Source organism: Sphaerodactylus townsendi, linkage group LG07, assembly GCF_021028975.2.
Source record: "Sphaerodactylus townsendi isolate TG3544 linkage group LG07, MPM_Stown_v2.3, whole genome shotgun sequence".
Classification (NCBI taxonomy): Eukaryota; Metazoa; Chordata; class Lepidosauria; order Squamata; family Sphaerodactylidae; genus Sphaerodactylus; species Sphaerodactylus townsendi.
The window spans coordinates 62375172-62400388 of record NC_059431.1 but is presented as its reverse complement, the minus strand read 5'-3'; the positions used below and the strand labels follow the sequence as shown (position 1 = coordinate 62400388).

The 25217-nt window shown below is 40.9% G+C and overlaps 1 protein-coding gene across 4 annotated transcripts; it reads right to left on the bottom strand.

Annotated features, from left to right (window-relative positions):
* Window positions 1-688: 688 nt before the first annotated feature.
* Window positions 689-8618, bottom strand: CTXN3 (cortexin 3). 4 transcript variants are annotated; one of them, XM_048503823.1, is made up of 3 exons: window positions 8285-8618; window positions 7082-7278; window positions 689-2581 (listed from the first exon to the last, which is right to left on the bottom strand). In XM_048503823.1, exon 3 carries the CDS (start codon window positions 2529-2531, stop codon window positions 2244-2246), a length of 288 nt encoding a protein of 95 aa, XP_048359780.1. In that variant the 5' UTR covers window positions 2532-2581; window positions 7082-7278; window positions 8285-8618; the 3' UTR covers window positions 689-2243. The 4 variants fall into 4 exon arrangements, with proteins under 4 accessions (XP_048359780.1, XP_048359781.1, XP_048359782.1 ...); XM_048503824.1 differs by having other exon boundaries at window positions 7185-7278; XM_048503825.1 differs by lacking the exon at window positions 7082-7278.
* Window positions 8619-25217: the final 16599 nt, after the last annotated feature.

The window sequence follows — 25217 nt, the reverse complement described above, 5'->3', positions numbered from 1 at the left end:
GAGATTAGATTCAAATCTGTTAGCAGCAGCAGGAGGATGGCAAATTGAAGATTTACTTCCATTTTATCCTCTCCTATAGAATTTTCAAGAGTTGGAGGTTCCAGATATGCTGTTACAGTTGAATCAGGTAGGAAATAAAATAACCATTTTCTATTATATAAAAGCATTTAGTGTATGTGTTTAATTAAACTTGAGTGATAGAATTTATCATCACATGGACATTTTTGGCCTGGTACACAGTCTTACATCAACCCAGATAGGGGATTCCAGGAAATGGGGACAGAACAACATTGATCTGTTAAGGAATCTTGCCCTCATTCATCTGGATGGGGGAGAGGCTATAATGGTGTGGAGGATGAGCAGTTCACCAAGCAAATAATGTGGACTGAGGGGTTCATCCGAGTGTTAGCTGTAAAGCTAGCTGTTCATGTGACAGACTGCAGTATGAACTGGATCCATTTGCATGGTGAAGGAAAGCAGCATAAAACGTTTGATGTACCTGCGCTGAATATATAAAAGTTATCTAATGAAAAACTCATTGAATGTGGGTTGTTTGTCCTTAGCACAGGATGAACTGTAAAGCAGATACCTTGGCCGATTTGACTAAGTGGTTCTTAAAAGTAGGTTGATCTTTACCTAATAAGAAAAACAAAGGCATTTGAAGCCATGTTGGCTTCACAGAATTAAATACAAAGAAACAGAAAATGTTTATTTTTATTGGACCAAATAATTATTTTCTATCATATTATTTATAGAGCACAGACGTTAAACTTTTAGAAAGGATTTTCAGGATCTATATTCTTATGATTACTCCTAAAGAATTTCTTGTTAAAGAAATCAGATAAACTAATCCCACCTTGAATATATATGGAAACATCTGTTTTCATATTATTATGTTAGCTGATGTGGTGCATTAGAGTGATGGACAAAGCTCTGGGAGACACAGGTTTGAATTCCTACTGTGCTGTGCAAGCTTGCTGGGTGATTTTGGGCCAGTAACACGCATTCAACCCAACCTGTGTCACAGGGATATTGTAAGAATAAAATGGAGGGGGAATGAATGTTGTAAGCCACTCTGAGCCTCATTGAAGAGTGGAGTAGAAATGAAATAAATAAAATAATAAATATCTTCCTTACCTATTTAGAAATTTGAATATGATTTAACTAGAATCTCTCACAAAATTTAACAGATGAGATTTTCTAGTTTCTATAACCTACTATTGGCTATGTTGTATGTTTCTTCTTAATTACTTTAGGGTATTTACACATGTATAATAATAAGCATATGATAATAACCATACGACAATAAATAATATTTGGAAAAGATTTCCAAATATGTTGTCTTGCTTGCAAATTCCATAGAACATAACTGGCATTGTTATTATATTAAGTTTCCCTTAAGGGGGAATATAAGAAAAGAGTGGGTGAAGTTCTAAACATCTGGATATTCTAAATAATTGTATTTCAATTATTCAATTGTTTTTAAAAACTATCCCTTGTATTTTTCTAAAAGGCACTGTTTAACCAAGAACAGGTCCCAGAAAATAGGAACAGTTTAAATGTAGATATGAACATACATGTATTTTTGAGGGCAGCTCAGAACTTTGTTAAACTTAGTATGGTAGTCCCACTTTTTAAAAAGGTAAATCTAGCAATGGTTGATATAAACCAGCTTATACATTAACCTGCAGTCAGGGAAGAATTGTGATTTATATCTGTGATAGCAGCTATAGATATACAAATATGTGCTATAAGCAGCTTTTCAGCATAAATTGCTTTTAGCTATACATTTTGAATTAAAATTGCTGAGAAGAATCTCTGGTAACAGGAAGCAAATGGAATAAAGAGACTTTTTAATCAGTGCTTGTGTAATATCTAATTTTCACAAACAATTTTCAAAGAAAAAATATTTTTTGGAGAACTGCATTTAAACTTAGGCATGCTTGTTAAAGATTTAGTTGTGCCCCAGGAAATATACACCAGCTTTGAGAAACTGATGCCCCTAACAGTGGCAAAATGAAATATTATTTGAATTGTCAGACATATGCGTATTGCATAGGTTTCTGCTATGCTTTTGAAGCTGAATTTGGCACATGAAAATGTATTATTTTCTTTATTGAGACAACTGGTTTCTCTTTAAATGCTTAGCAAGCTTTGCAACTTTTAAAAAATTAAATAGTTCTTTGCCTGTTAAACATAAATTTTTGAATGTCTGAGGGTTCAAATAAATTGAATAACTGATTCTAAGCAAGAGCATAATCAAATTGGCCCTTCTCTAGTCCATCAAGTCCATCAGCCCAGGTAGAGGTTGGCATACTTCTGTATGGGTCTAAGAGAATTCGGAAACATCTGATAATGAGAATTCCTAGGAAAATGAACAATAAAATAACAAAGACAAAGGTAGTCTTCTGTTCCAGTGTCATGCCAGTTTCTGAGGGAATATTCCCAGAATAGATGGTAGAAGTAAAGGACTCTCCATCCATTCTCCAAGAAAGATGAAAGGAGTAATCCCACAATTTTCTTCTTTTCATCGTCAGTGCATACAGGACATTTTAGAAGACACTAGGAGATTCTTTATGGTCTGAAATGGAAGTGATGAGAAACCACAGTTATAGATGGCTTATGGACAGTTATAGACAGAATACTAGAGGGCAGGTGGTGAACAACTGGCTTCACAGGTGGTATCACCAGGAATGTTTTGGCTTCTTGGACCATGGTTCAAAATTTCATGAAGATGGACTATTGGCAAGGGATGGATTGTACCTCACTGCTGTAGGCAGTGGCATTCTGGGCCTAGATGGCGTCCGGGGACATGACTGGCTGCCCACACTCTCTGTGCCAGTACCCCCCCACCCTTGCCCCCGTACCACCTTTGCAGACCAGGAGCCTGCTGTGGGTCTGCAAGGCAGGCAGGTCTCTGAAGAAGCTGGGGGCCCGGTCTCCCTACAGACTCCCTATGCCTAGCCCACCTGACGAAAACTATCCAGCTGTAATTGTAAATTTGGGTAGTTTATATACATCTTGAATCTAGTAGTGTTTGGACTACCTCACCTCAATACCCCGGGGAGGACAGGGCCCAGCAGCGGGCGACCTGGACAGGTGGCTCAGGCAGGCACTGCGACAGTAAGCCGACTCCTGCCCCCAAGTGGCCAGCCTGGGCTGCCCGCTGCAGGGCCCTGCCCTCCCTGGCCTCCCTAGGGAAGGCAGGAACCAGCCGGCGGGGAGGTCGGGGAGGGGTTTCAGCGGCAGGTGCCAAGCCGATGGGCCAACTCCTGCCCTTCCCAGCCTCCTTGGAAGGGGCGGGAACTCACCTGCAGCCTCAGTGTCCAGCTCAGCCAGCCAGCAAGCAGCGCCCTGGCATGGGGGGGAGCCATGGGGACCCAGCTGGCACCTGGCGCTCCCCATGTGTCAAAATGGTGTGCGCCTTGGGACATGAGATACACCATGTCTCCATTGATGGTATGACACTGGTTGTAGCTGGGAACATTGTTGCTAGAAGGCTCATAAACCTGATCAGGAAGGCTTTAAACTGACTTATGTGGGGAAGGGAGACAGTATACAACTGAGCAGGAGTTCCTCAAGTGCTATAAATAGTAGTCTGAAGGTTATAGAGAAAACTGAGCAAATAGTTGAAGAATCCAACAGTGGGTGGGGGGGGATTTTTTAAATAAGCTGCCAGGGGGATGAACCATGTCCTTAGACATCTCTACACAAATACACAGAGCATAGGAAATAAGACAAACTTGAACTCTTATCGCGGAAAAGCAAATACACAATAATAGGCATAGCTGAAACCTGGTGGGATGAGTCTCATGATTGGAATGTAACAATTGAGGGGTATAACCTATTTCAAAGAAAAAGATCAACTAGGAAAGGAAGTTGAGTAGCATTATATATCTGGGATGATTATGCCTGTGATCAGGTCTATGACTTAAATCCTGGAAGCCTGGTTGGGAGCATCTGGGTAAAAATTAAGGGGGAGAGAAACAATGGTAATCTCATTGTGAGGGTCTATTAGAGATCCTCAAGCCGGACTGATGAGTTTATGATGCCTTCCTGGAACCGATGACCAAACTTTCAGAAAGGAAAGAAGTAGCAGTAATGGGAGAGTTCAATTATACATATTTGTTCTGAGTCAAACTGTCCCAGGACCACAGTACAGGAGGGAAAATGGGGTTCAGCCTTTTCGTTTGTGCCATTTCCCAGGGCCTGAATGTGAATTCCATCAGTACTCATGCAGTCCTCCAGTAAGGAAAATAATATCACCCCACTATAGAAAAGTCTTTTTAGTTTTCTTTATAAAGAGCTGGGCCAAATTGTAACCAGAGAACATAATTTGGCTTTGGGCTTGGATTGTCATCAGTGTGCCAATGACACCCAGCTCATTCTTATGATGGAGGGCTGGCTGGACTCTGGCCCTGAGGCTCTCCAGCATTGCTTTGAAGCTGTGGCAGGTTGGTTGAAGGTGAGCAGACTGAAGTTAAATCCAGTGAAAACAGAGGTTCTCTGGCCTGGCGGGGGCGAGGGGACTTCTGGCTGCCGCCTGACCTGGACAGTGCAGCTATTCATCTAGCTGCATCAGTCAAGAGTCTAGGCGTGATTCTGGACTCCAGTTTATCATTGGAGGACCAGATCATGAGGACTGCCCAGACTGCTTTTTTTCATCTCAAGACAAGCATGGCAGCTGGCCCCATTTCTCTCTAGATCTGACCTTGCCACAGTAGTCCATGCAATGGTGAATTCAAGAATGGACTACCCGTAACTCACTCTATGTGGCCTACCTTTGTCTCTGATCTGGAAATTAAAACTCATTCAGAATGCAGCTGCAAGGCTGCTTACTGGGGCTACCAGTTGTGATCATATAACACCTGTTTTTAGACAACTACATTGGGTGCCTGTCAAGTTCTGGGTCATTTTCAAAGTATTGGTACTGACCTTTAAGGTCTTAAGTGGTAGTGGACCTGCATATCTTCAGGACTGCATCTCCCCATATTGCCTTACAATCCGTTTGTCAGAGGGAAACCTCCTGGTGATCCCCAGCCCGATGGATATCCAGCTGGCTTCAACGAGAACCAGGGCTTTTACAATCCTAGCTCCAGATTGGTGGAACAAATTGTCCAGTGATGTCAGGGACTTGTGGGAAGTATGTCAATTCCACAGGGCCTGCAAGACATGACTTTAACAAATTCCACAGGGCCTGCAAGACATGACTGTTCCACCAGGCCTTTCCCAACTAGCCAGTCAGATGATTGTAACATATTTTGGTACCTGGGGGGAAGAGGAGGAAGGAAGGGTGGACGGTGGGAAAGATAAATGATTGCCGGTGATGATGGGAAGGATAAATGACGGTGGGAAGGATAAATGATAAATGATCTTAATGGGAATTTTTACATTTTTGAATTTGAAATCTTAAATGTTAAATTATTGTTAGGATTTATATTTTAATGCTTATTGTTATGGAATATTTGATCTATGTTGTAATCTGCCCAAAGCCCTCCGGGAATGGATATAAATCCAACAAAATCAACTTTAACAAATTAATTTCTATGCTATGAGATTATGATGTAGTATAATGTAGAGCCCCTTGGGGATTGGGCGGTTTATAAATAAATAAATAAATAAATAAATAAATAAATAAATAAATAAATAAATAAATAAATAAATAAAGCTGGGATACAGGAGAGCTGCAATGCAAATCCCCCTTCAACAGCTATGAAACTCCGGATTCACAGTCCTCTTATGAAGAATGTTGTTCCAGAAAATATTTATTGCTTTTAGCTGAAGCCCATTGCAAGTTAGGATACAAATGTGATACTTAAGCAATGTTTGTATCTTTCTGGTGAGCTGTGTTATTTTGTCCAACTCTGAACAGAATTGCCTTTTCATCTGTAACTTCCCAGATAATTTTATTCCCTTTCAGAACGTAAGAAAGAGCCTGCTGGATCAGACCAGAGTCCATCTAGTCCAGCTCTCTGCTACTCGCAGTGGCCCACCAGGTGCCTTTGGGAGCTCACATGCAGGATGTGAAAGCAATGGCCTGTTGCTGCTTCTGCTGCTGCTCCCGAGCACCTGGTCTGCTAAGGCATTTGCAATCTCAGATCAAGGAGGATCAAGATTGGTAGCCATAGATCAACTTCTCCTCCATAAATCTGTCCAAGCCCCTTTTAAAGCTAGCCAGGTTAGTGGCAAGCACCACCTCCTGTGGCAGCATATTCCAAACATCAATCATGCGTCGTGTGAAGAAATGTTTCCTTTTACTAGTCCCAATTCTTCCTCCCCAGCATTTTCTATGTATGCCCCCTGGTTCCAGTATTGTGAGAAAGAGAGAAAAATTTCTCTCTGTCAACATTTTCTACCCCATGCATAATTTTATAGTCTTCAGTCATATCCCCCCTCAGACGTCTGCTCTCCAAACTAAAGAGTCCCAAACGCTGCAGCCTCTCCTCATAAGGAAGGTGCTCCAGTTCCTCAATCATCCTTGTTGCCCTTCTCTGCACTTTTTCTATCTCTTTGATATCCTTTTTGAGATGTGGCGACCAGAACTGAACACAGTACTCCAAGTGCAGTCGCACCACTGCTTTATATAAGGGCATGACAATCTTTGCAGTTTTATTATCCATTCCTTTCCTAATTATCCCCAGCATAGAGTTTGCCTTTTTCACAGCTACCATGCATTGAGTTGACATTCCCATGGAACAATCAACTAAGACGCCCAAATCCCTTTCCTGGTCTGTGACTGATAGCACTGACCCCTGTAGCGTGTATGTGACGTTTGGATTTTTTGCCCCTATGTGCATCACTTTACATTTTGCTATATTGAACTGCATTTGCCATTTCTTAGCCCACTCACCGAATTTATCAAGGTCCACTTGGAGCTCTTCGCAATCCTTTGTGGTTCTTACCACCCTACATAATTTGGTATCATCCGCAAACTTGGCCATCACGCTACCCACACCGCTATGCTACCCTTTCTTTTTGCTGAAGGTAAATGTTTATAATTCCATCAAGCCTGAGACAATAGATTAGGATAACCGTCATATATACACTGGGAGTAGGTTCCAATAAACATAGTCAGACTTACTTCAGAATAGAAATATACTGTTCTAGTTTGTACGAATATTAATTTAAACATGCAGGCAAGGAAATATGCTCTTAGTTCTATCAAGCAGATCCTTTCCATTTACTTTTTAAACTTGACAGTTGGATCTGTTACTTTTACCAGTTTACCACATCACCACTGTGTTACTGGTTCAGCTCCACTGTAACATCATGGGGCACCTGTTCAGAGAGGGGAAATCAAGTTACCCAATATCTGTTGAGATATCCTGTTTTCCTATAGCATACGCTCTAGCAAAGGTCTCAGCTTTTCAGTAGATAATAAGATCCATCTGTCTCAAATACCAAATATACCAATAAAATAGTTCCATATGTTGAATCTCATAGTAAAAGCAACAGTAATCCTAGCTTCTGTATGAGGCTCTTAAAACTGCTGATTGTATCAATTGCCCTCTGTATGGTGTGAAATGATTCATCACACTGCTTGTCCTTGATATTAGTTCCGTCAATAGAAGCCATCTGGTTTGTTATATCTATATCTCATTTTGTTATTTTGTGCTTACAAAGTTCAGATCTCTAAACTATCACTACTCAGAAAACATGCTTTTCTTGCAGTTTGAAGAGTACAAATCTTTGAACATACATCAAGATAGTGACAACAATCTAACAAAATCAGGGTTCTCTGAATCGAACCTTAAGCACATTTAAATTAACAGTACAATGAATAAAGCTTCCATTTTGGCATTCAAAAGTATTTTTCATTAATCCACTAGCATTCAGGAATTGATGTTCTGGAGGAAAACTGGTCTAGCATTTTGCTTAATTCTATGAATGTAGAATGTATCTTTATTTCTGAGGTCATGTGCAGCCTGATCCTATCAATGTTTACTCAAAAGTAAGTTACACTGAGTCCAGTGGGGTTTATTCCCAAATAAATGTGTTTGCCAGAGATTCTGCAAGAAAACATTCTGAATACTGAAGCCTCTTAAGCAAGTCAGATGTTAGTGGATTGAAAAACAAATAACATTTCTGAATGTATACACAAACAGCACCTCAAAAATTAACATGGGGTACTAATTTCATCATCAACATTATTGTTATTGCTATTGTTATTTATTCGATTTCTTAACCACTCTACCCCCGAAGGGCTCATTATGGTACTCTTATATTTAACATGCACTTGTTTATAGTTAACAGAATAGAAGGCACTCCTCTTTTCAGTACTTACCACAAACAATAAGCATTTGTTTTACATGGATAAGCAGTATTATGCATTTGTAGAGCTCAGTTTTTGTTGTAGAAATGACTTCATCCAGTTGAGAGAAAACTTAACCCACAGATACAGATTAGTTGGTTTTTCGTCTTCAAGACCTTATTTGTTTTCTAAAGCATCAAGCAACTAGGTAAGCATCCCAAGATCTGGCATCAGTTGTTAAAGGTTTAGAATCTTATACAAGCTTTTTAAAAAGAAAAGAAAAGAAACCTTGAAAGTGAAAATAATTAGCTGACAACTCTGTCATTTCTTTGAGGCAAGCCACGATTTCAGTTCTGCCTCAGCAACTCTTCAGTAGATTCTGCTTCACTGAGTCACAGCAATTGAGCAGCCTGTCTGAAACCGTGTTCAGAACACATTAACATTCAAAAGGAGTACCCTTCCCCCTAAAATCACAGGGCATTCCCAATGCCTTTGCAAAAATCAAAGCTATAATAAGTTTCCCACTGTTGCTCTTTTTAGATATTATTGATTGCGATCAGTAATCTTCCTTTTTGATGCCAGTTAACTCTCTTGCATTAGCCAACTGGAATATTCATTACAGTCAGTGACCTTCAGGCAAACTCATTCAATAGAAGACTCATTAGGAAAAATATATTTAAAATTTAACAATAAATTTAAAATACAATAATTCAGAATAATATCTAAATGGAAGAAAAATAGATTTTAGGATTGAGATGTCATGTTCCTTGCCAAGACACATTTTTTGTTCAGTTGTTTAAAAACCAGTATCATGCAGTTGTTTTATTCCAAGTAGCTAGATTTGTCTAAATTTGCACTGCTTTTTACAGGTTAGGTTCACACTGATGTGCATGATAAAATGAACACTGAGTCAGACTGGTCATCCAAGATAAGTGTTTTCTATTTTGACTGGGAGCAGCTCTCCAGGGTCTCTAACAAAAGTCTTTCATACCACGTAACGCCATATTCTTTTAACTGAAGTTTCTGGGGATTGAACCTGGAACCTTCCACATGCCAAGAAGATGTTTTACCACTATTCCACAGCTATAGGTCTGCAAAGCTGTCATTCATCTCCTTCTATGTATGTAAGCTACATCAGATCCTGTTGGTACAAACAAAATATAAAGAATTAGTAATCTTTATATCATATGTTTCATATACTTCAACAAAGAGAAGAAATTAATTCTGCCTTAAACATATGGAGAGTTTTGGTCACTGAATTGGCAATCCTTTTGTGAAATATAGCAATGAAGTTGTGGAGAATTTCTTAAGCAGAGAGAGGTAAATAGGGTACCAACCTCAAGATGGGACCTGTAGTTCTCCTGGAATTCCAACTGATCTCCTATAGGAAATGACCATTTTGGAAGTTGAGCTATAAGGTATATCATAGAATCTAGGAGCAACCGCAGTTCTAGAATAACATCAGATCTCCTCTCCAAACTCCGCCTTCCTCAACTGCAGTTCTAGAATAACATCAAATCTACACTCTCCCCTCTCCAAACTCCGCCTTCTTCAACACTGCCCCAAAGTTTGCAGGAATTTTCCAAGGCAGAGTTGGCAATCCTAACTCAATCAGGATCAAGCTCCTAGACTTACTTTACTTCTCACAAGCTATGTTTTACACCAAATAATATAATACAACTTTTGCTATTGATTTCATTTTTGAAATGAACTGTTATTGCTTTAGAATTCAATTTTTTTTCAGTTTGGTTGGCTTGGCCAAACCAGTCATAACCCTGCTTTGGGCCCTCAACTAGGCTTAGAATTGCTAGCCATTGACTGGCAACTAGTGGAAGAGATAGGGGACAGGGATGGCATAATGACACCATGCTGATAGTGCAGTGTCACTTCCAGCACAAATGGAAGTGCTGTTACCACATTGGTGAATTCCTGTAGAATTCCTTCAAAATTCTATGGTTTTATGGGAGATCCTAGAGCAGGGGGTGAACTGAAGCAACATGTGGTCAGAACCGATGCAATAATGCTCTAACAGTGCAAGGGTGCACTGCCATCAGGACTACATGCCACTGCATTATCACTATAATACAATTGGATTTTACTCTGTTTTTAAAACCACCACTCTAAGCAGCACACACAAAATCCGTAAAAATGCAGTCTCAAAGACTGCAGTTAACAACACAGTCAAGCCACGCAGCTCAGCAGAAAGCTCATTAAATTTTAAAAAAGTGGCATAACATCAAAAATAAATTAGCCAAAAGCTTTTCACATTAGATACATTTGTATAGTTTGTGAAACTTCTCCAGAGAACATATTCTTCAACCCCTTCCTTAGAGAGGCTTTTTCACAGGGTGGATTCCACCACAGAAAAGGCAACTCCAAATGAAGATGCTGAGCAGGTTAAAAGTGGTAAGTGTGTTTGTACAAGGAGTGGTGGTCCTTCAAGTGAAAGTTCCAAACTGTGAACAGCTTTAGAAGTAAATACTAGTATCTTCATTTGAGCCTGAAAACAGATTGGCAACCAGCACAGATGTCATAAGATTAGAGGTACCAGTTACACTTTCTCCAGACATTGCCATTTTACCAATTGCTATTTCAATTGCTGTGTCTCAGTGATTTCAGCATGAGTGTGGCTAGGATAGAAGGGTCCAAGTTGGTAGAAAGTTTACTAATTATACCTAAATGGTTACAGCACTCCTCGCAAGTACCTGAATCTTGGAAGAAACCTAAGTTCTTTGCTTGAATCAATTCAATAAAATGTGATCAATCCATAGTTAAATAGACGAAAACGAGGAGAAGAAGAGAAGGAGGAGGAGTTTGGATTTATTCGTTGCTCTTAACCACTATACCACGCTGGCACTCAAGGACATCTGGGCTTTTTTCTTCTAGCATCATCACTTCTGTCTTGTATGGATTCAGTTTCAGCTCACAGGTTTCCACATGGCATTATTGCATTGGTTGTGACCCCATAGTGCTTCAATTTATCACCTGGTTTTCACACATTCTCTTGAGCCCATGCGTTCCCTCCTTTCCCCCCCTTTTCTTATGGATCCACTTTTACCTTGATATTTATTCTAGTAACCAAATTTGAAGCTCATTTGTTCACACGTGTAATGTTTCCAGCACCTTTGTTGGTTCTTCCTACATTCCACCCACTGACTGGATCATGATCATGAGGTATTCCATTTCCCTTGGCTCAACAGTGAGGCAATTTTATCTCTTGCATCTGCAAAGTTTCAAATATTATTACCTGTAAAAACATTATTCTAATAGCATCATGTAACCATAGGAAGGCATAGGAGCAATAATTGCTGTTCCTGAGAGCTTGCAACAGTTGCGCGCTCTCTCTCTTCTTCTTCTTCTTCTTCTTCTTCTTCTTCTTCTTCTTCTTCTTCTTCTTTTGGCTGCAGCCATTTGCTTCCTTTTTCTTTTGGAAGTCACAAAAAAAGAAGAAGAAGAAGAGTTTGGATTTATATCCCCCCTTTCTCTCCTGCAGGAGACTCAAAGGGTCTTACAATCTCCTTGCCCTTCCCCCCTCACAACAAACACCCTGTGAGGTGGGTGGGGCTGAGAGAGCTCCGAAAAGCTGTGACTAGCCCAAGGTCACCCAGCTGGCGTGTGTGGAAGTGTACAGGCTAATCTGAATTCCCCAGATAAGCCTCCACAACTCAAGTGACAGAGCTGGGAATCAAACCCGGTTCCTCCAGATCAGAGTGCACTTGCTCTTAGCCACTGCTCTTAGCCACTACGCCACTGCTGCTCCCACTGCTCTTCCCAGCAACTTAGCATTTTCTCTTTGCTTTTGTGTCTGGATCACTTGATATACCCCAACCCATCTCCCACCACAGAAAGGAACTTTTTCCTTGTGTAGGAATATATTTATTTAGGACACTTATTTATTTAAAGTCACAGCATAAGAAAACAAGTCATTAGAAACAAATCATAAAAAGCAAGTCATGAAAAGTAAACCATTAGGTATAATCACAATAAAAACGATCCACAAATCAGAAGCAGGCCATTTAAAAATTGATAAGATAAACTAGCTAATTAGAATCCTGGATAAAAACAATGTTTTTTGGCCTGGCACTCAATAGAAAGTAGAGTAGGCATCAGGCAAACCGCAAGGAGGAGGGTGTTCCAAAGGCAAGGTGCCACTGCAGAAAATGCCATCTTCCACTTGCCTCACATCTGAAGGCAGACCCACAGAGAAGTGAGCTTTAGATATCAGGTGATCTGAACAGTATGAGAAGAGATAGTCGTTCCTGCCTCTAAAACATGTAGGATCTTAAAGGTAACATAACCAACACAGATCTTGAGTTCTCTGTGCTTCAGTGTTTCAGAACCTTTACTTACATAGCAAAATTGTCTTTTCCAGTTAATATATTTTTGTTTTGTTCTGAAATGGGTGTTTATGCTGTAATGGTAGCAAAGTAGGCAGAACCATATGATGTCCTTTGAATAATTCATTGCATTTTTAAAAAAAAAACATTTCAAACTGTGACTACAGTATTTTAATTTCCTCCTTCATTCCTTACTTTCATTGCAGAATGAAATGAAAAGATAAGGAATGTCTTAACAAAGATGACAAGATTGCAAAACACATGACATTTGCTTTAAAAAAATCAAGGATTATGACAGATAAACATTGTGAAATTCTTCTCTCTTTCACCCCCCCAAGTTATTTATGTACATTTCTTAAGATAATTTTGACAGCAGTAAGACAGCAACTTATTAATTCAGCTTGTTGTAGCTAAAAAAGTGTTAGACAATCCAAAACAATCAGCTTTAGAACAAAAACAACCATTCGAACTGCAATTCAAGCAAAATTGTTACAATAATAACCCATTAACGTTTAAGAATTAATTTTGTTTGTTAATAAACTTAGCAGAATTTACAGTGCAAACCTGAGGGGGGGGGGTCAAAAAGGTTCTAGATGCAGCATAGCACTGGCATAGATGCCACTCAGTGCGACATAATTGGCATCTATGCCAGTGACAGGGCAATTACACCAGTGCTAGAGAGCTAAGCAGCAACACAATGGCCAAATGTGAATGCTGTCATGGAACCAGCACTGCTCTGGTACAAGAGCCCATGCTTGCACCGATGGGGGCATTTCCAGGGTGGAACCAACTTTAGCATTTCTAAGCATTTTCAGCTTGGAAATGCCCCTTTTGCTGGTGTAGACTTATGCTATTAAAAAGGATGGCAAAGCCCATTGGGCTGCATTGGAGCTTTTCACTGCCCTCAGGGAACATTCTTTGTTTTCTTGCTGGTCCTGGCATAACAAATCTCTTTGGAGGAGGTGGGGCTGTGCCATGCCTGACTGCTGCTCACCTACTCCTCCCCCTCAGGATTGTACTGTTATACTCTATTCTTATTTGTTCAGGACAAAATTTATTAATAAAACATTATTCTGTCATTTGACCGTATGTATTTAACATTAATTTGGAAGCCTTCATACCATCCTTTTGTAACTCTGAAAACAAAGACTTCGTATCTGCCTCCATTTCATTATCACGAACTAGCAGGGCACCCATGCTTTGCTACGCATACTTTATCACAGGCTCTCTATGAATTTCGGGGTGACATTCAACATACTTCTTTACAGTCTGTTTGTGAACCTTGGGGTGACATGCAACATATTTCCTCACAGCCTGTCTGTGAACTGATGGGTTTGTTTTCGCATATTTTGCAGCAGCTTCCTGTAGTTGTCTTTTTCTAATGCAATGTTTTATTGCTCTCTTCCTTTTCACCACCAAATTGGTAGCTCAAAAAGGCGTCAATAATGGAAGCAGCCATTGTATTTTTTTCAGGATGCCAGAGAAAGGAAGTGTTCTGCCATTTGGATGCTATTGATGGCCCGAGAAGGCTGTGAAGAGGTTCAGGGAAGGGTTGAAGGGCAGGGAGCTGGACTGTACCACCACTGCAGCACATTCCTGGGGACTCATCCTGCCACTTCAGAGCACAACACCAAGCACAGGGTGATCGGAGGCTGACAGCAGTAAACTTGTCTGCACAGTAATCAATCTGATGTCCATATGCAAAAACCGACAAATGTTTAGTAGTCCAAGGTGATAGTGTGGTTGGTAATCTGTTTTGATTGTATTTGGCTGTAGTGGTGTTGTTAATGTGAGGGTGGGTGGAGGAGTACTTTTTCACATCCTGTTTGTTAACTTCGGGGTGACATTCAGCATGCTTTTTGCAGCCTGTTTGTTGAAGCTGGTGGTGTTTAACTGTCACCCTTAGAATGTTCGTGCAGCATGTCTGTGGACTGAGGGGCTGGTTTGCCCTTAGAATGTTCGTGCAGATGGCCAGAGATGAGCAGTTAAAACAGTAAATGTGTAATAACTCGAGTAAAACTGAATATTTTGAAAAATCTTTTCTTAGTGAGCACCTAAATCACATAATGAACTGGTGTGCCAAATTTCAACTTTGTAGGTTCGGTAGTTTTTGAGTTCTTTTGATGAGTCAATGAGTCAGTCAGTGGTATTTCGTGTTTATAGATATAGATGGAATACTCCTCCTCCTGTCCCTAGGGCACTCGAAAGTTTCTCCTTCAGTGAAACTGCTCTTCCTTTTCTATCATGCTAGTATCCAAATGCTTCGATTGTGTGTTTCTAAATTCCCAATTCCAATGGAACATGCAACGTGAAATTTCACTTTAAAATATAACCCATTAAAAAATAAAGCACAAGCTTAAGTTTCCATTTGAGTTTGCTGATAGGAGACATATTTCTGTCCCTGTATTTATAACATTAATATTTACACTGAATTCATGGGAAATTATGGCAAGCTCAGAGTCACTTCATAGACTCTCACAAAATTCCAAAAACAGTTCAGCTTACTTTGGCTTTTTATTTAAAGGGATGGTTAATGTTAGCTTCATATTTCTGCCACATATTTTTTTTCACTATTATAATTGAAACAGTCAAAAAGTAAGCAAAGGCAGTAGTTTTCCAATGTATAACTTTCAGAAATGATCAATTTAGATATGAGGTAAGCTTAAAAACTTGCCCAAATGTTTAGCCTGATAGCATTATTTATTTAACCACTAAATGATAAAATCTGCAAAATGAGACGTTCCAAATGAGAATACAATTGACAGAATAAACGATGGAGGATAAACAATTCAGTAATGATCCTTGGGTAAAACAGATTAATATTTTCAACCCAAGTAATATGATAAATCTGAGGGAGTTCACAATTCAGTTTTTCAGTTTTCTATTATCATTGAACAAGCAATAATTAGCTAAAGCTATAAAAAGGTTTATGCCAAGAAATATCATTGATCAGTTTTTAAAGGGAGTAAACTGCCTTTGTAATATAAATAACTAGCGGGCCCGGCCACGCATTGCTGTGGCTGAGTCTGGTGAAGTGGAAAAGAAAGAAAAGGGGAAGCGAACGGTTCGAACATGTGTCATTGCACAATGATTGCAAGGGAGGGGAGGGGCAAGGGGCCCCTCACTCCCCTCCCTCTCTCCCATTCCCTTGCATGGCAACCTGGCCGGTCCCTCCCTAACATTTCCCTTCCTCTGCTAGGGTGGGTGGGCCATGTGCAGGTGGCTGGTTCTGTCCCTTTCACTCCCTTCCCTTGCAGGCAAATTATCTAGCATAAAACACACTGGGAGGCATGAGCTACGTTGTGTTCAAATTTCAGAGCATTTGGTCCAGCAAACCCCTGGACCCTCTCTCACCTTCCCCTTCCTCCGCTAGGGTAGGTGGGCCATGTGCAGATGGCCCACCCCATCCATAAGGCAGTAGTTTTCAAGGGAGGCATGGTTGGTTCCCTTGTATCAGAGGGTGTTGCTTTGACGGCCAGCAGATGGCGCTGTTGCGGAACAGAACTGTGGTTCCAACTGTCACAGGTGTGGCATGTACACAATAACTCGCACAATTGTGACATGGACACAACAGGAAGTGTGGAAACAGTATAGAAACCTGGCCACACACGAATGCGACGTTGTGTGAAAATTTCAAAGCAATCAGTCCAGTAGTTTGGGAGATTACCTGTCAGCAGAAAAATGCACTGATAGATTTTTTGCCAACTGCTGAGGAGACTTTGTGAGGACAGAAAACACATGAACTACAAAAATCTTCCAGCTTATCCCTGCCTGGGACCTACTGCCCCATTCCCAACAGTCAGGTGGACCCAACAACCAGATGGACTCCTCAGTCCTTACCCTAACTACCCACTGGGGCCTACAGGGCCATATCCAGAAGCTCAGCTAGGCTGCTAAGGAAATCCACAATATGGTTGACAGAATGTTTCTCCACCTCCTGGACCAGTTCATGCAGATTGACCTAAAAACATAGTGTATGTTGTGGAAGAATAGTGGAGGAATGACCCCAGTAAAAGTGCCTGCCTGATAACTTGTTGGACTGCCCTTTGCTGCTCCTGCTGACCAGAGTGCCCCAAAAAGCTGAGCCTCTTGATGCAATCATCCTGATCTTTCCTCAGATTTGACAGCTTGTTGGTACTGTTGTTAAATAATCTCATTTATTTATTTATTTATTTATTTATTTATTTATTTATTTATTTATTTCTTGAATTTGTAGACCGCCCCATCCCCATTTACACAGGTGATGTCCACTATAGATGTTCACCATGACGGTTGGTGGGTTATGCACTTTTCAGTTTAGTGGAAAAAGTCCTCCCATCTCTACAGAGTGTATTTCCTCTGTTTTTTGAAGAATGTGCTAATCTTCTTTGGTTTTGCAAACAGCTTTTCTTAAAAATCATGTATTTCTAATAAGAAATGAAAAAATATGCAATAATTTAAATCTAATCATTCTTCTTACTAGCTTCCACTTTTGTTTGGAATGAACTTAGTCCACTAAAGTTATGGGCCAAGTTAAAAACATTAACTGAGAAACTGAAATGTGATTCTAAGGCCGTTTCTGCACAGCCATAGCAGCGGCTTCCCACTGGCTTAAACAAAACCAATGGAGCTTCAGGACCACTCACACGATCCCGTGCAGGCAGTCCCGATGTTGCCGCTACCCACAGGAGCAGCCCAGGGTGTTTGTGAGGCACTTACCTTTCCTTCCTGTGCAGCTCTGGATGGCTGCAAAGAGACGTCCACGCTGTCCTCCAACCCCTGGGTGCCTTGCAAACACTGGAGGGGCCAAAAGTGGCGCCCTCATGCTGGTGCAGCTTGCACCACACCAGCAGGATGATGCCGCTTTTGAAAAACCTAGCTCAGCACCCCAGGGATGGTGTTTTTACCGTCCCTAGGGTGCTATTGTTTGGCTGTGCGGAAACAGCCTAACTGTACATATTCAGAAGTAAACCCTCCTGAAAGGGAAGGTGGAGTGGTATATCCCCATCTTGAAAGATCCCCATCTAGAACCTGAGCTAGGGAACTACAAAAGAAGATTCTGCAAATGAAGGCAATGGTAAACCACCTTTGCTTCTCACTTTCCCTGAAAGCCCCTTGCAGGGGTAATGATAGTCATTGTGACTTGACGACCAGAGGCATATCTAGGGAAAATGAAGCCCGGGGCAAAATCTGAGGGGCCCCCCATTCCATTTTCCCTAGATTTTACCCCAGGCTAGTTACGCCTCTGCCGCTGTCCCATCTGAGTGCCGGGAGAAGCATGGAGTGCCAGTCAAGACCCTTCTGTGCAGAGGGTCTGCTCAGGAGCTGGAGCCCAGCCTAGGCCAAGAACAGGAGGGTGGCCAACTGGATCTGGCTAATGGCTTTTAAAACTGTAGCCAGTAATCTTAATTCCTAAAAAGCCAACAAATTTGGCTTTTCTACAGGATTGTTGACTACAGCAATGAAAAAAGAAGAAACCCCTTTTTTTAAAAAAAGAAAGAAAATTCAGCACATTTGTGTCAAATTCCACAGTACTTCAAAGTTTAAATCCTCCCTTCTGTTCCATTAAAACCCATGGGAAATCTTTCTGGGGTTCTGGGGAGGGTGTTTTTAAGGTACAGTCACCATATTTTCAGCATATCTGTCAGTGACTCTCCTTACAAGAACTGTCAAGTTTAGTCAAGATTGGTTCAGGGGTTCTCATTCAGTGATCAGTGAGATTAAATAGTTTTATGTTGCAAATTGTTTTTTTAAACTTTCAGGTGCGAGGAAGATGGAAATGCTGCAATAAACAATGCATCCATTCTTAGCCTAGCCTCAGAACAAATCAAGAAAACAATATCCGGTTCACTTGAATACTAATGTGCTACCTCTCTTGATGCCTGGGGTTTATTGCAAAAAAAAAAAAAAATCTCCAAGATGATGGATGGAGTCATTTCTGCCTTTATTGAAATGCAGCAGCATTCTGATACCTTTCTATGAATGTACATTCAAAAGATGTAAATCAAATTGGCAGCATTTGTTGGGAAATTCAGTGAATTTTACACTCAAGCAGTCTCCTGATTCTTCTTTTCTCTTTCTTTGTACATACCATATATTCTTTGTAAAGGAAATTCCATGAATGTCCAGTTATAATATGACATGTCGCTCAATTTCAAATTGATACTCTATTTTAAAATCATGGGAAATATACATCTTACAGACACCATGCCCAAGAAACATCCCCCACACTAGCCCAATTAATATAAATGGAAGTGGAAGTGTCATAGGATAAAGTATTGTGAAGAAAATGTAAGTAAAAATCAACCCCTCTCCAAAGTGTGTGTGATCAAACCACTTTATAGTGATTAGAGGCCACAGTTCAGTGATAGTCATATGACTCGATATAACAGGTAGCTCCAGTGAAATGATCTCAGGGTCAGATTAAAAGAGACAGGCCCAGCCACGCAGCTGGGATAGCCCCTCCCCCACTGGGGATCCTGCCAGCCCTGACCTGCATGATCCCCTGCCAGGGGAGAGGCCTCCCAGGCATGCGGCTCAGCCTGAGACCATGCAGCAGCGCTCGAGGTGATGTCCCTGGCTGGGCCAGGACATTCCTCTGCAGTGGCCGGGGGGGGGGGCAGGGGCAGATTCAGCGGGTTTGCACCACTTCAGTAGAACCAGTTGTTAAAATGGTGCTTGTAAACAACCAGTTGTTAAATTATTCAATTATTTGAATCCCACCACTGGGCAGATTATTAAATTATTTGAATCCCACCACTGGGCAGGGTATTGCAGCCTGACTCTAACCATATTCTAACCATATTCCAGCCTGACTCTAACCAACGTAGTTAAGAGTGGTGGACTCTAATATGGATGACTAGATTTGATTCCCCGCTTCTCCAGTATGAGCAGTGGACTTTAATCTGGAGAACCAGATATTATTCCCCCTCCTCCACACAAAGTCTGCTGAGTGACCTTGGGCTAGTCACAGTTCTCTCAGAATTTTCTCAGCCCTACCTACTTCACAAGATGCCCATTATGAGGGGGGAAGGGCTGGAGATTGTAAACTGCTTTTAAACTCCTTATGGTAGAGGAAAATGGGGTATTAAACTCTATTCTTTTTCACTGTACCATTCTGGTTTAGGAAAGCAAAGACAGGGAACTAAAAGGTCTCTGAGAAAGTGTCGCTGTGCTTGAGACCAGGCAAAGATGTGTGCCGTGAGCAGTGGTCCACTGTTCAAGCACATGGCAAAAGAAAAGGGGCAAAGGCTGCGAGACGAAACACAAAAGTCTGAGCAAGCTCTGAATGGTGGAACCATGGAACTAAAAAAACCCCTTAGGAGTCAAGAAAAAGTTATGGATAGGGCAAATGATCAGATACGACTTAAAGGCAGCTGAAGATATGCATTATTGGAAAGACAGGATGGAGCTCCCCTCCCCCCGCCCCCCGGTTTGGTTCTGGAAATGTTTCCAAGTTTTCGCTTCATTGTTTCTGAAAACATATTTACCACAATGTTATTCTCTGAAACGTTTCCAAGCCCACTTTGCCCACATTGTGATCATACTTTTTCCTGCCAAAAAACCTGGCTGTTATCCGTACCCCCTGTGCATTCACCCAAACTTCCCCTCAGCATTTGATCTGTCATTTTTTCCATTCTTCACCTCACTGTGGTGCCCTTTTTATCATTTCTTGTGTTATTTTTTTCTCCATTTTTTGGATTATTAAATCATTGCTACAGTGCATGTGTAGAAAATAAATAATAAAAAGAGATGGTAATCAGAAAGCAATGTTCTGAGGAACCGAGTGTGGACAGACTCCTTGAAATGGGGTACGTTTGGAGTGCAGAAAGGCCATAGATAATTTAGGAACTCCAAAATCTCTAATTAATATTGTTATTATTAATACTGTTCATGTGATAGGTTTGAAAGGAGCAAATTGGCCAAGTTGGGCAAATGGTCTGATTTCTTTTCCAACAATTTCCATCATACATGGGAGTAGAATATTCATAGGATTATTTGTTCAGTTCATGCATTCTCATCTACAAAATTCACTGCAATAATACTGCCCTCTGCTGGATCATAGAACTGATGGCAGATCACAAACCAAGGGTAGAATCATCCCACTTTAAAAGTCCAATTTTACAGCATAAGAGACCACTGAACCTGTTTCCATAATGTAAAAACACTTAGGGACATGTTGAGTCAGCACTTTTAATTTTGGCTGATTTATTGCATAGTTGTAGAGTCAAACTCCCCCCACCCTTTTGGTGAGGGGGGATGTGTGTGTCAACAAAGCTGGGAGCAATACAGTAAGGGGTCTGGATAGTCAACCACTCTGTCCAGAGGCTAAACTCCTAGCAGAGACACTCAAGGCAGAACGGTCAGTTGAGACACCAGACTAAGATGCGTCCATTCACTTCAGGGATCAATGGCCACATCAGCAGAACAGAACGGTTCCAGTGGTGATAAGGGAAGAGGGACCCTTAAAGGCTAGCTACTAAGTAGCAGCAGTAGTGGAAGGTGACACTGGCAGAGGATCTTCGGTAGCAATGACAGTGCTCCTTCAGCTAACCCTAGTCAGTATTGAATAGAATGGTAAACCACTTCTGACCAAACCTTACCTTGAAATCCCTAAGATGAGACAATCCAAAATAGAAATATATATATATATATATTTAATAGAAATAATATAAATAGAAATAGAAATAGAAATATATATATATATATAGATATATATATAGATATAGATAGATAGATAGATAGATAGATAGATAGATAGATAGATAGATAGATAGATAGATAGATAGATAGATAGATAGATAGATAGATAGATAGATAGCTAGCTAGCTAGCTAGCTAGCTGGAAGAAGGTACTCCCAGGTCAGAAGGCACTCATTCAACTCTTGGGAAAGAGAAAAGGACAAGTACAAGTAGCATTATTGTTAATGACATAACTGAACCAAAGCTAAAAGGACTTTCAATTGTTGAGGTGAACAGGTGCAAAAGGTGTTTGATGCATATATTAGGAACATGGAATATGAGAAGCATGAATCAAGGCAAGTTTGAAATTGTAAAATGAGAAATGGAACATTTCCACATTTCAATCCTGGGAGTGAGTGAATGAAAATGGATTGGATTAGGACATTTTTCAGACAGAAAATCACAAGTGTTTTACTCAGGGAATAATAAAAACAGCTTTAATAGTGAGGCAAGATGTAGCACAGGCAATCAGAAGCTGTAATGTAAAGTCTGACTAAATAATATCAATCGGACTTCAGGGAAAACCTATCAATATCACCATCATTCAAGTTTATGCTTCAGCTACAGATGCTGATGAGGAAGAAATTGAAAGCTTTTTTGCAAGAGTCTAGGAAGAAAATGATTGCACACCAAAACAAGGTGACTGGAATGCAAAAGTAGAAAACAAAGCAAAATCAAACATTGTTGGCAGATTTGGGCTAGGAACATGAAATGAAGCACAAGAGTGACTCATAGAATTCTGTGAAAACAACAATTTGTTCATTGCAGACACATTTCATTGTATACATTAACTTCACTAGATGGCCAGTATAGAAATCAAATAATTACACAATACTAAGCAGAAAACTGAGAGCTCTATTCTCTCTGCTAAAACAAGACCAGGCAACTGTGGCACAGACTATAAATTGTTAATATTGGAAGTTAAACTAAAAATGAGGAAAAACACCAGAACATTCATAGTGCCAAACTACAATCAAAGCAACATTCCTGAAGAGTTTAAAGACCATGTAAAGAGCAGATTTGCATTGCTAAGTTCAAGGGAAAGTAAACAAAGAACTATGAGTTGAAACAAGAGATATTATCAGGAAAGAATGTACAAAGACTATTCCTATAGCCAAAAGAAATGAAAAGCCTCAATGGAGATCTGGGGAAACTCTTAGAAAGCTAGGCGGGATAGGCAAGAAGGCAAAGTAAAAGGTGACAGAAACAGAATCAAGTTTAAATGCAGTGTTCCATCACTAACATGAAGAAACAGAGAACCATTATAACCAATGTAAAGAAATAGAAGAGAACAACAAAAAAGGAAGAACAGGAGATCTGTTTCACAAGATCCAAGAAATCAAAGGAAAAGTTAAAGTATGTTTAGGCATACTGAAAGATCATCATCATCAAATCCATCATGCTAAGTAGTATATCGGGCAACAGGTGTTCTCCAGCATTTCCGGTCTTGGACGAATGTTTCAGCCTCTTCCCATGCAATATTCAGTGCCTTCAGGTCTTGCTTGAATGTTCTCCTCTAGGTGTTCTGGGGGCATCCTTGCCTGTCATTTGGCATCAGGAGGTATCCACCATATTGCTGTCTTTGGGATCCGACCATTTTCCATGCGAAGGACGTGGCCAGCCAGTCGAAGTATTCTGCATGAATGATGGTTTGGAGTTTGAACATGCTGCTCCTTTGGACCACCTCTTTGTTAGTGATGTGGTCATAATATTGGATCTTCAGGATTCGGCAAAGGCATTTCTGGTGGAAGACATTGAACCTGTTGTTGATACTTGTTGATGACTTCCCAACTTTCTCAAGCATTAATGGCTGTTGGGATCATAATGGAAGTGAGTAGGCAGAGCTTGGTCTTTAGGGCAATGGTTGGTGAGCACCAGATCTTGTCATTCTCTGAAAATGGCTGCAAGCTTCCCAATGTGGCACCTGACATCTGCCTCTGCATCTCCATTCTGGGAGATCACACTGCCCAAGTAGGTGAACCTCTCCACTTTCTCTAGCTGCTGTGATCCAATGATGATTCCCTGTGTTCGGGCTGTAGAGCTAACATATATGTTCTTTGATTTATCAGCGCTTATCCTGAGGCCAATTTTGCCCACTTCTCTATCCAGGTCAGTTGTTTCCTGCTGCCGTCAGTAAAATCCAAGTTGCCAAGGTGGTTTTGATCAGGCCAGTGTATGCCATTGCCAGAGCGTGTTCCAGTTCTCCGCTAGATGTAGTCAAGAGCAACAAGGCAGAGAAGTGGAGACAGAATATAGCTTTGTCTGACCCCAGTGATGATTTCAAGGAAGTCTGTGCAAGTCATTATCTGTCTTGATGCAACAGCTGGATCATAGGTGCAAGTCTTGGAAGATGGTGATGAAGGCTGCAGGTACTCCGTAGAAACGCAGGATCTGCCAGAGGGACTTTCGGTGAATGCTGTCAAAAGTTTTCTTGAAGTTGATGGCAGTGAGTGTCGATATTCTATGCATTGCTCTATAATGTTTCGAAGGGTGAAGATTTGTTCACTGCAGGACCTTCCACTGCGAAATTCAGCTTGTTCCTCTCTCAGGTGTTGGTCAAGGGCACACTGCAATTACAGGAGTAGGATCATGCAAAATGCTTTCCCAGGGATTGAGAGGCGTGTGATGCTCTGCTAACTGGTGCATTAAGAGATATTACCCTTCTTGGAGAACTTGAATATGGCACCACTTCGCCAATCTTCTGGGACTGCACACCTTTGCCAGCAGTTGTTGAATAGTGACATCAGTGCTTCTGCCATTGCCTGACCACCATGTTTCAGGATCTCTGCAGGTATTTCATCCAACCCAGCTGCCTTGTTGTTCTTGAGTGTCTTGGTTGCAGTCTTCTTCGATGGGAATCTCACCAGTGTTCACTTGGAGCTCCTCTTGGGAATCTTCTGAATTGAAGTCATATGTGGTGGTTAGGCCGGGTTGGTTGAGGGTTTCTTGAAAGTGTTCAATCTACCTTTTGTTCTGCTCCTCTTGGGTAGTTAGGAGCTTTCCATTCTTGTCCCTAATTGGGACATTAGAGCTATTCCTGGTTTCAGTCAGTTCATTGATAATACGGTTGAGGGTTCTGGGATCATTTCGGTCACCTGCTTTTTCTGCTTCTGCTCTTTTTGTGCTTCTGTTTCAGCCAATCCTTCTTGTCTTTTCGGCAGTTTGTCTTAACGAGTCGAGACTGGCAATGGCAGAGTTACTGAAAGATCAAAATGAAAATTCATTAACTGAACAAGATAAAATAAACAAAATGTCTGGAAACACTGAAGAACTGTATAGAAGAGATGAAAAAATGAGATTCCTTCCAAGAAGAATCTTTTGAAAAACTTACGAGTTTTAGAATGTGGAGTGAAAGTATACGAGATAATTTCTGAAGAAAATCAGCTTGTGTTTCATAGGTTTAACCAAAGCTTTTGATTGTGAAAATTATGAAAAGCTATAGCTGGTTTTAAATTAAAGAGGTGTGCCACAGTATCTGGTTGTTTTGATGTGCAACCTGAACTTTGGACAAGGGGCGATTGTTAGAAGAAGAGGAGGAGTTTGGATTTATATCCCCCCTTTCTCTCCTGTAGGAGACTCAAAGGGGCTTACAATCTCCTTGCCCTTCCCCCCTCACAACAAACACCCAGTGAGGTGGGTGGGGCTGAGAGAGCTCTGAGAAGCTGTGACTAGCCCAAGGTCACCCAGCTGGCATGTGTGGGAGTGTACAGGCTAATCTGAATTCCCCAGATAAGCCTCCACTGTTCAGGCAGCAGAGCTGGGAATCCAACCTGGTTCCTCCAGATTAGATACACAAGCTCTTAACCTCCTACGCCACTGCTGTTAGGACAAAATATGGAGAAATAAAATAGGTTCCAATTGGCAAAGGTATTAGACAAGTATGTATTTTATCCCCCTATATCTGTATAT